This window comes from Lithobates pipiens, unplaced genomic scaffold, assembly GCF_037356315.1.
Source record: "Lithobates pipiens isolate NorthernLeopardFrog02 unplaced genomic scaffold, aLitPip1_a1.2 Scaffold_16, whole genome shotgun sequence".
Taxonomy (NCBI): domain Eukaryota; kingdom Metazoa; phylum Chordata; class Amphibia; order Anura; family Ranidae; genus Lithobates; species Lithobates pipiens.
Window position 1 is genome coordinate 281,599,938 of NW_027507748.1, and position 12,338 is coordinate 281,612,275.

A 12,338-nucleotide genomic window follows, 5' to 3' on the forward strand; every position below is an offset into this window, starting at 1 on the left:
AGTTTGATATGTATTACCTATCTATGACCTGAAATGTTATTACCTAGGTTTGTTACTCTTTTTGAGTCCCCTCTCTTTGACAATTTTGTAAGTTCTTCACTGTTATGCACTGTTGATAGAGTTTAAGACAATAGGTAATTCGGGCATAGCCCAAATGCAGCGCCGTCAACCCAAGCGACACCCTACGCTGCTAAACCTTTATACAAGATTAGCTTTATGCCTGATCCCAGACATCCTAACCTCATGGGGGGAACCCCCCCCCCCCCCACCCCCCCGGGCCTGAAGTCTTGGGCCCCCAGGTCCCATCTGACCTTCTTACAGGGTAACCTACTAGCAGAAACACACCGCACTACTAGAGCTGCAACTAACAATTAATTTGTCTGTCGACTAATCTATCGATTATTTTTTCGATTAGACAACGACTATACGATTATTCTTTTTTATTTTTATTTTTTTAATGAATCTAGTGTTTTTTTTTTTTTGATTAGCTAATTGAGTGTATTGTATGGCACTGCAGCAGGGTATTGTATGGCAGGGTATTGTATGGCACTGCGGCAGGGTATTGTATGGCAGGGTATTGTATGGCACTGCAGCAGGGTATTTTTTTTTCAGAGTATTGTATGGCACTGCAGCAGGGTATTGTTTTGCAGAGTATTGTATGGCACTGCAGCAGGGTATTGTATGGCACTGCAGCAGGGTATTGTTTTGCAGAGTATGGCTGGGTATGGAGGGATGGCTGCTTCCATCCGACCTCTCCCCTCCACTGCACAGATCAGTACAGAGAGGGGAGAGAGAAACCGGTGTCATGTCATGACGCCGGTTTGTTTACAAGTGATCGCTCCGTCAGAGCGATCACATTGTAAACGCCTGGGTGTAGAAAGATGGCTACCGCTTCTGAGCTAGGCCGAAGCCGCGGCCTCTCTTAAGGCCGAGACCGCGGAGCGCTCCACGGAGAGCGGCATGTGCCCTCGGATCACGGATCGGTGACGATCCGTTGCACCCCTAGGGACGGAGGGGGAGAAGAGAGGGGGATGGCGGCAAGGAGGGGGAGAAGAGAGGGGGACGGAGGCACAGAGGGCAGCGGTAGATACTAAGCACTGCCACCACTGTGATGCATCGACGCCCTGCACGCACGTCGACGTATTTTCTTAGTTGACGTAGTCGATTACGTCGTGGCAGCTCTATGCGCTACTACATAGCGCAACACGTAACACTACCTTGCTACTACACCTCCCACTATCCCCAGCAGGGGAAGGGTCACCATACCTTGGAACGAGTCAGACAGCGGGCTGACTCATCACCCGGGGGGGCAGATTGATCTACCCCTTTAAATCACCCTACACGTCCCAACTCCCCCCTCCCCCCTACCCACCTTTACTCCCTACCCACACAACCGATTCCTTGCTCCTATACTATCCCTGCCCACCTACACCCCACGATCACAGCAGGTCCAGACACACTGTTAGATTGCTCCGTATCTCCGAACACTCCCCTCTCGAAGTCCTGCCTTCATCATGGCATACGCTTTCCTAGGGAAAACACCTACCATCCTCTCCCATAATGTGAATGGTCTAAATATACCCGAAAAGAGGTCTAAACTATTGAGGGAACTTAAAAAAGCCCGACCCTTAGTTGTATTCTTACAAGAAACTCACTTTAAAAGCGGTAATACCCCTAGACTAACTGACCACACCTTTAACACAGTGTACCACGCCACCAACTCCCTAGCTAAAACTAAAGGAGTGTCCATCCTCCTCCACAAGGATGCTCCCTTTGTGCTGAAGCAACAACTGGCAGACCCTGAGGGACGATTCATACTCCTTAAAGGCTCATGGGAAGGGTCACCTGTAACTTTCGCCAATGTATACTTCCCGAATGTCTCCCATGTATCTTTTTGCAACATAATCATAGAGGAACTCAAATGGTTTGCCGAAGGATGTATCCTTCTTGGAGGAGACTTTAACCTTCCCCTCGCACCCCTCAAAGATACTTCGACAGGACAGACCCAAGAACCGTATAGAACGCTCAAAAGAATAAAAGCTCTACTGCAGTCACTGACACTGGTAGATACATGGAGATCCATGCACCCCACAGACAGGGACTACTCCTTTTTCTCCGCACCACACAAAAAATACTCGAGAATAGATATGATATTCATATCGCAAAGGGACCTTGGCAACCTGCTCTCAGCGGAGATAGGCATTATGGCCCTCTCCGACCATGCACCTACAGCAGTCACATTACATCTAAAAACACCACACAAGTCCGTATTTAATTGGAGACTGAACTCCTACCTCCTCACCGACCCAATTGTAAAAGAAGACATCCTACACGCCATCAACACTTATTTTGCTCACAACATTGATTCTGACACGATTCCGCTGAATAATTGGGAGGCACACAAATCTGTGATTAGAGTCGAACTTATTAAATGGGGAGCCCGGAAAAAGAGGGAAAGGGAAAATGAAATTCATAAACTCTCTCAACAAATAGCAAACCTTGAATTGCAACACAAACAATCCCATTCACTCAAAGTAGAGCATCAATTAACGCAACATAGGACCGCCCTAAGGCTTCTGTTAGACATGAAAATATAATCGCTCCCTGTTTTTTAAGAAAAACATTTTTTATGAATTCGGAGACAAGAGTGGCAAACAACTGGCCAAAGCCCTAAAGGATGCTACGCTATCGAACCACATCCACGCTTAAAAAAAAAAGGAAGGTGGCTTTGTGAGGGGGCGGCAAACCTCGGACGCCACCAGGCGCATTGTTAATGTTATTCACCATGCAAGATCATCGCGAACGCCTTCTCTGCTTCTCTCTGTAGACGCAGAGAAGGCGTTCGATAGAGTACACTGGACGTATATGAGGGCTGTGTTACATAAATTTGGTTTCCAGGAACCAATACTTACTGCCATCTTGGCACTTTATTCCTGCCCATCGGCACAGGTGTACACGGCGGGCCTGTTATCCAAATCTTTTACCATAGCCAACGGCACTCGCCAGGGGTGCCCTCTTTCCCCTACCATATTCAACCTAATCATAGAACCGTTAGCAGAATCTATACGGGCGAATGCTCTCATCAAAGGCTTCTCATTTAATAAATCCAAACATGTCATAAACTTGTTCGCTGATGATATCATACTATTACTGACAGACCCTCTACGTTCCCTCCCTCAAGCCCACAAAGTTCTATCGGACTTTGGAGATGTATCCTACTATAAAGTTAACCACACCAAATCATTGATCTTGGATCTAGGAGTCCACCCAACTGCTAAAACGCTCTTGCAAACTACCCTCCCTTACTCATGGTCTAAAACAGGTATCACTTATTTAGGTCTGACATTGACGGGTACAATATCCACTTTAGCTGAAAATAATTTTATACCATTATTGACAAACATAGATCGACAACTTGCGGACATTGGGAAGAAAGAGCTATCTTGGTTAGGCAGAATTGCAGCCTATAAAATGTCCATACTACCACAGATACTATACATGTTTCGCTCCTTGCCAATTCCAATACCCCTTCAGTACATTAATGCGTTGTCAAAAAGTATGTGGAAATTCACGTGGGGGGTAAAAGGGCTAGATGTCCTCATCGGGTTCTTCTGCCCCATAAATCATTTGGGGGAGCTGGTTATGTAGACCTCAAAGATTACATGTGGGCCTCCAGACTTGATCAACTCAAACATTGGTTCCGCTCTGTAGAAAGCCCACTGTGGGTGGCCATAGAAACTTCTATGCTCCCCGTAGATGACCCTTCAGACTTCCTACTCAGCGATGCATGGGATACCTGGGTCACTAGTCATATGTCCCCGACGATACAGGTGTCACTACAAGTGTGGCGTTACCTCCTTAAATACAAGAGCGCGGAAGCGACTGAGCTACAATATGACTTGCCTATAGAAATCTTACACGCCAAACTCCCGTCACTACAGACGTCGCGCCTCAAGGCGAACAACGTATGCTATATACAGGACCTATTCCAGGGCACAGTGCCTAAATCAGTAAATCACATTATGTCAGAATTTGACTTATCACACTCAATGTGGTTCTCATGCACTCGCGCCCATCATTTTTTTTTTAAATCACGCCCGATACCTACCATCTCACTGCCCACCAAAGCCTGGGATTTCTACTCAAAATCAAAACCAAATACCAAAGGCATCTCACTGTTTTATAACACCTTCCAGGACAAACAACGGTTTCACAACAGTCTGCCCTTAGTAAATGGGAACAGGATTTAGCAACCACCTTCACCGGAGAACAATGGCTCTCTGCCTTCAAAACCATCCAAAAATCATCTCAATGCGTTAGTCACTGGGAAATGACCCTGAAAATCTTACAGATGGCATTATACTCCTTACAGGTTGTCTTATCATGTTCCCGTCCTCCTCACCTCTATGCTGGCGTAACTGTGGTCAAATTGGGAACCTGATACACGTTCTGTGGGACTGCAGGTGCCTGAGAAGCCTATGGAACAAGACATTCCAAACAATCTCAGACCTAACGGGTATTCTAACTCACCCGAACCCTAATTTAGCCATCTTACACATTGGTATAGATGCGTTTCCATGTGGCGATAGGGCCATGGTAACACACATTCTCCTGGCAACCCGTAACCTAATTCTTCGTAACTGGAAGAGTACTCTAGCCCTTAATTTCTCTGAGGTGATTGCTATTGTGAATAGAAACCACAGATTGTTGGCACTTAATTCTTTTTCATGTAAAACCTTTGATAGTGATTGGAAATTATGGACCACTAGGTTTAAACCTTGTTAATGGTATTATCTTCTTGCATTGTCTATATTGCAGATACTGTATTATCTTCCATCTCCGGGTCTTTCCATGCTTTACTGTGTCCAATAACCCAACCCAACCCAACCCACCTTTCTTTATTTCCTTGTATTTTGTTTTGTATATCTATAATAATTCCAATAAAAATGTATTGAAATAAAAAAAAGGAAGGTACTTTAAAACACAACTCGGAAGAAATAGCAGATATGTTCCATACCTACTATTGTAAACTGTATAAACTTCCGGCCCGACACAAACCACCTCACCTAACACGCACAAAACAGGATAACGTACATGATTTCCTACAGGATAGCAGACTTCCATCCCTAACAGCAGAAGATACAAATGCACTTGAGGACCCCATAACTACCACTGAAATCGCAAACGCGATTGCTGACTTGAAAGCAGGGAAGAGCCCCGGACCCGACGGCTTCACTTCACAATACTATAAAACTTACACTACCGCTCTTATAAAGCCCCTCCGCTCAGCCTTTAATTTCTTAGCAAAGAACCAACACGACTCCCCATCCTTCCTCATGGCGCATATAGCAGTAATTCCCAAGCCCAACAAAGAACACACGGATTGCGCAAACTTTCGGCCCATCTCACTTCTAAACATAGACCTTAAACTCCTAGCCAAAATCCTAGCGAATAGACTAAAACCCCTTTTAGCAAAAATAATCGGCCCTGCTTTCGATAGGGTTTCCTGGGATTACATGATAGCTACGTGCACACATATTGGCCTTGGAGGAAACATGTTGTCATGGATCTCGGCTCTCTATCGGAATCCCCAAGCCAAAATCAAAATTAGTAATATTTTCTCAGACCCTATATCCATCCATAATGGTACCCGCCAAGGCTGCCCCTTGTCACCCCTCCTCTTTATTCTAACCCTAGAGCCTCTAATTAGAACAATTAATCTAAACGATGACATCCAGGGCTTTACGTTAAACGATAGAGAATACAAAATTGCTGCTTATGCTGATGACCTCCTGTTCTTTCTCACCAATCCCCCACATCTCGATACCTAACCTACACAAAGTATTTCAAACCTTTGGGTACATATCCAACTTTAAAATAAACCAGTCAAAATCAGAGGCCCTGAACCTCACCCTACCACAAAATATCCTCAAATCTACAAAACAATCACCCCTACAAATGGGAACGAGGCGCCCTTCAGTATTTGGGCATAAATGTATCTAGTGACATTGAAAAACTATATAACGCAAACTATAAACCCCTACTTGCCACGATCAAAAAGGACCTTCTCAAGTGGAAAATAAAAATGTTTTCTTGGTTTGGAAGGTCCTCGATATTAAAGATGACGGTGTTCCCTAAACTTCTGTATGTATTTAACGCTCTACCAATAAAAATTCCAGAACTCTTCTTTAAAACATTAAGCCAAATTCAGAGACAATTTCTATGGGCAGATAAGAAACCTAGAATCCAATTCCGACGTTTAACATTGGCTAAGAGAGATGGGGGAATAGGACTGCCGGACTTCAAAAAGTACCACCAGGCTACCCATGTCACGAGAGTGATAGACTGGCATTGCCATGGACTAAATAAAGATTGGGTCCAGCTAGAAAGCAATTTGGCACAGCGCAGCACCCTCTACCTCCCATGGTCGCTTCATTACAGAAGGCCCAAACTTATAGGCCACCCATTAATCGAAACTACAATACAGATTTGGCAAACGCTGGTAAAGTCATAAAAAATCGCAAACAAACCCAGGTCCCCTGACACCACTTACGAATAACCCTGAATTCATTCCAGGCCTACACCATAACATGCCACAAGAATTTTTAGTACACACTTGCATGTTAGGTACACAAGTTAAGACATTCGAAACACTGACCGCAGAAGTGGGGGAGCTGTTTCCTGGAAGTTGGTTCTATATCCAGCTAAAGGACTTCCTGGTCAACAACAAACACAAAAATCTATTTTGCCTCCCATTAACTCAGATTGAGAATATATGTCTACAAAGATCACCAATAACGAACACCACATCTCTTGCATACTTGATGTTAACTCAAGCGTCTCAGGCTGACAAAAATAAATTCAAAACAAAGTGGGAACGTGATCTCAAGACCAGCATATCTGAGGAGCAATGGAATAAGGCATGCGTTTTGGCACAAGTGCTCCTCAAGCTCTAAATATCAGGAAATATCCTATAAAATTCTAGCTCAATGGTATATTACGCCACAAAAAAACAGGAGATGGTCTCCCTCTGCCTCAGACACATGCTGGAGATGTAAAACATACACAGGTACCTTTATGCACATATGGTGGGAATGCCCACTAATATGAACCTATTGGGAAGCAATCAGATCCTGGGTAAAACACATAACAACAGAAACTCGCCTGGAATTGAATGCGGCCGCATGCTTGATCAATCTGGTACCCATCAATATAAGCCGCTACAAAAAATTGTTGACCAGACACCTACTCACGGCCGCTAAAACACTAATACCAATTCACTGGAAAACAACCAAAGCCCCGGGCATTACAGACTGGCTTGATAGAGTACAATATATCTACAAGATGGAGGAGATCGTGGCAAACAAACATGAAAATAGCACAAATTTTAACAAAACATGGCAACCATGGCTGGCCTTCACACTCTCCCCTGAATTTCGTGCACTCAAAGATTAAACTCTTTGGCACCTCTTGACCCTTAACATGGTGGGGACAAGGTTTGGACCGACATAGAGCATCTATAACAAACTGAGTTAAATACAATAGCAAAGGGCTGATCGCTCGCACCCCACACACCCCCCCCCCCCCCATACCCTCCACACCACACGTCCCCAAATAGTGTACGCTACTCACCGTCTTCAATTGTGCACTCACCCCAACTTAGTCACTGACTAAATCAGAACACAATAGAGATGTCTTTATGTGTTTGATTGTTTAGACTGCCTGCAATGATACGTGTATTCAAACGTTGACTGTAAACCTGATCTTATTTTCAATAAAACCTTTGAGAAAAAAAAAAAGAAAACCTCTTGATCACTTTATTGTTCATTTATATTTTACAGGCTGAAGTTTATATTGTCTGAATAAAGAAGTGCGCATTGATGATCTACCTTGGATCTGGTCATGGTTAGTAAGAGTGGGAAGTCACCAGTTGGCCAAAAACTTAATGAAAGCTTTGATGACAAGCATGATAGGAGACTAGAATTTCATGAGATCCTAAGAAGTCGCCACAACTTCACCACTTGCCGCCAGGATGGTCCAACTTGGGGCAAGGAACAAGAGAAGCATTCTCCGCGTGAGGAGGAGTTCTTCAGGAGGAGACATCTTTGGATTGATGAACTGGGAGAGAAAAAACTTAGGTCCCCACCAAAAATAAAGAGACGTATTCAATATTCACCAGTGAAACAAAATTCAAACAGATCTCTTCTGGAAGACCGACAGCTTCTATCATTAGGCAGTCAGGTAAATGTTATTTCATTTATGTGTTGTGTAAGAAATGTTTCCCATATGATGAGAAATAGCATGATAACTGTTCTGTATTATTTAATACTGGAATTGCCCGGTTACATTCTAGAGGCCGTTTTCACTTCAGGTTAATACATAATGCACATGGAAATCTCCTTGAGCCTCGGTTCACACTATGAACCACGGTGAGATTTGAGCCTGTTCATTTTAAATGGGCTCAAATCGCACCACATCATGCCTTAGGATTAGGGTTAGTCAGGCAAGCATCAATTTTGGACCCACACTGCAGCCGGATTGCATGGTACTTTTTGTACATTGTGATCCAGTGTGGGTAATATGCACTGTGTTTGCAATCTGCTTTTGGGTCCTGCATTAAGATTGCACTGACACCTGCTGCAGAGAAGTGCATTGTGATTGAATTTGCGGTTCGGTAAATGCATACGGATCATGGGTTTCTCACACTGCATTAGTTTGCACTTAGGCTAAGTGTATTTTTCTGCAAGCCTCACATCGCTGCAAACCCTGTGTAGGAGAGTATGTAGCAGCTGTATCCAAAATGTATAAACAACATATACCCATGATTAAGCTCCAGAGACAGAGCAAAATGTGTTGAGGGGTGTGGGTGTTGGAGCACAGGCTGAGGTTGTTACATACTCTCCTACACAGGGGATGCAGCAATGTGTGACTGGCGGGACACCTTTCTCTTTATACACTGATGTTTGGAGCAATGACAAGCTCTGTCCTAGCTGGCACTCTCAGCCATTGGCATATGGATTAGGATCCTCTAGAGTCTGAGCGGCATTCATAATTTTTTGCATTTGGTTAACTGTATTTTTCCTTATGTAGTGCTACCCCCGTAGGAGCCGCTCATGTTTGTTCAGTCCGTTACTCTGCCCTTCAACTCCAAGAAGCGTCTCAGCCCCTACTGGCACACCTAGCAATGTGGTTAATAGAATAGCACAGTAATTACTCACAGACACAGTTCAGATGAGTTCAGTTCTCTCAGATTTACTTTGTCAAGAGAAGAGACTTAAAATGATATTAGTCAGCCAAGCCCTGAATAAATAGCCAAGACTTAGTTGAAACCATTTCTATTAAAGCAGTTAAATGGCAATTGGCAACAACAAATACCCTATTTATCGGCTTATAATGCGCACCCCCCCCCCCCCCCCCCGAAAACAGGGGGCAAATGATGGGTGCGCTTTATACGCTGATAGTGTACCTTGGAGGGGAAGGAGGGGGATGAGCGCAGTCGGAATTCATGAGCCGCCATCTCTTGTTTTCCCGGTTCTCACTTGGCTCTAACTCAGCTATCACATCAAACACACAGTCCCATCTCCACCATCGGCATTGGACCAGTGTTCTGTCTATCACAGGAGCTGGTCCAATGCCGATGGTAGAGGTGGGACTGTGTATGTGACTGCCAACTGAGAGCCGAGTAAACAGGAGATGACGGCTCAGTGATTTCCTGCACTGCATTGATGAAAGATGGTGAGGCAGCTGCATTTATGGCAGATCAGGCTGCATTGAAGCTGCAGATGGGCACAGATCAGGCTGCATTGATTGGCACTGACCGTTATTTTGCTTAAACACTTCAATACCAGGCACTTTCGGCCATTCCTGCCCAGGACAATTTTCAGCTTTCAGCGCTGTCACATTTTGAATGACAATTGCGCGGTCATGCTACACTGTACCCAAACAAAATTTTTATAATTTTCTTCCCACAAATGGAGCTTTCTTTTGGTGGTATTTGATCACCTCTGGGATTTTTATCTTTTGCTAAACGAACTAAAAAAATACCAACATTTTTGAAAAAAAATAAGTTTTTCTTAGTTTCTGTCATTTTGTTTCCCCCTTCACTGAAGGGCACTAATGAGTTGGCACTGATGTGCACTGATGAGGAGGCACTGATATGTATAATTGATGGGCACTGATAGGGGGCACTGATGGGCACTGATAGGTGGTACTGTTTGGCACTGACAGGTGGCACTGATGGGCAGCACTGATGATGAGGTACTGATTACTAACGTCTTACTGCTGGGCACTGATTAGCCCTGTGGTGTGCACTGGGAGACTTTATTAATGTGTTTATTGCTGGGCAATGATTGTTAGGTGATTGGCACAACTGAGGGGGCTGTGCTGATAATCAATGTGCTGATAAGGGATGGCCAAACCGTTCGCCCGGCGGTCGTTTTGTGGCGAATTTCGGCTGTTCGCGGTCCGCCCGATCGGCGGACTATTGTCGCCGTTCTCCCGGCGGACTTCGGTGTTTACTGTGTAAAAGAACTTTGACCTATGATGACACATCCATCATGGGGTACAGGACAGCCAATTGAGACATTACAGCATGGACACTTGGACATTGCCCCTAACTTATAAATAGACCCGATCCGGCGGCCATTTTACATTCTTTCTACTGTCACTATAGGGAGAGGTTGCTGTGTGGAGCAGGGAGAGACTGCAGTGACCCAAATCGCTAGCTATTTGGTCCACAAAAGTTCTTTTCAGGACTGGTATAGGTGTTAGGTGTAGTTCAGTATATAGGTTTGAGGCACTGCTGTGCTACTGATTTTTGCAGCAACCTGTCTTTTGTCAGTGTAGAGAGAGGGGCAGGACGCTGTGTGCTGCAGGGACAGTCAGTTTAATCATTAGCTGTTACTATTAGGTCCACAAAAGTGCTATTCAAGTTATTGTTCCAGCAGCCTGTGTTTTGTCAGTTTAAATAGGGACAGGCAGGAAGCTGTGTGTGAGGCAGTGAGGGACAGTCAGTTTAATCAGTAGCTGTTACTATTAGGTCCACAAAGGTTCTTTTCGGGACTGGTATGGTAATAGGCTTGTACACGTATAATATTCTTTCTTCCAAATATAGAAAGAATATTATACTTGATTGCTGCCCTTCTGCTGCAGTAGTCCTTTATCAGTATAGGGACTGAGGTACAGTCTGCTAATCATTCACAACCTACTAGTTCCACAAAGGTCCTTATAAGGACTGGTAAGGTATAGGGTACTACAGTACATAGGGTTGAGTGAGGTACAGTCTGCTATTCCTTAAGGACTGGTATAGGTCCACAATACATAGGGTTGAGGTGCACTACTGCTGACTGCTGCCCTTCTGCTGCAGTAGTCCTTTATCAGTATAGGGACTGAGGTACAGTCTGCTAATCATTCACAACCTACTTGTTCCACAAAGGTCCTTATAAGGACTGGTAAGGTCTAGGGTACTACAGTATATAGGGTTGAATGAGGTACAGTCTGCTAATCCTTAAGGACTGGTATATCACTGTGCTGGTGTCAGTGCTTTATGTCACGCTGCTGATGTCAGTGCTCTCTATCACGATGCTGGTGTCAGATCACTCTATCCCGGTGCAGGTGTCAGTGCTCTATATCATGGTGCTGGTGCTGGTGATCATCTCCTGCACCCTCTTCTTTGCCTACCCTGACCTTCCCTCGCCTCCATTGTCTCAAGAGTTCTGAATTGTCAGAAATACACATATAATAAAAGAATGCTTGTAGTTGTCGATCCCAGATTCACCTCATACATGTGTTATGTCATTGGCCATGTGGTGGGACTATGTTTGCACAGCTAGTAATTATTTTGTGGCTGCAAATTTGACCTGTAGGTTTGCAAAGTTCGCCTCCCATTGAAGTCAATGGGGCCCGCCGCGAACGTTATGGTTCGCGAACTATCGGCCGCGTTCGCGAAACGTCCCGTTGGCAGTTTGTCCATCACTAGTGCTGATTATCAGCACAGATTCCCCCCTCCCCATCCGACAGGGAGAGCCGCTGACCGGCTCTCCCTGTCAGCGTGAACCAAGGAATGCCGTTTACTGGCACTTCCTGGTTCACGCGATGATCAGCTGTGATTGGTCACAGCTGATCACGTGGTAAGAAGCCTCGCATTCGCCGTGCTGTGGCCCCTGCTGGCGTGCACAGGCTACGGTAATTAACACCAATGTGTAGAGTGTTAAACAGTAATAAACAAATCCTTAAGCAAGCTAATGATTGTTGTAGCTATTACTATTACTAAAGGGAAACCCCAGGCCGGCCTATAGTATCTCTAATTATACTAAGGGTCAAAATAGTTTAAATATTAG

General features: G+C 44.7%; 1 protein-coding gene across 5 annotated transcripts in view; it reads left to right on the plus strand.

The window, feature by feature from the left end:
- TRAF3IP3 (TRAF3 interacting protein 3) overlaps positions 1-12,338 on the plus strand; it is a 143,833-nt gene that overhangs the window by 43,555 nt on the left and 87,940 nt on the right. For all 5 annotated transcript variants that reach the window (XM_077481513.1, XM_077481512.1, XM_077481515.1 and 2 more), the window contains exon 2: positions 7,842-8,241. In XM_077481513.1, coding sequence (XP_077337639.1) covers positions 7,903-8,241 — 339 coding nt within the window. In that variant the 5' untranslated portion in view covers positions 7,842-7,902. The remainder of the gene's footprint in view (positions 1-7,841; positions 8,242-12,338) is intronic.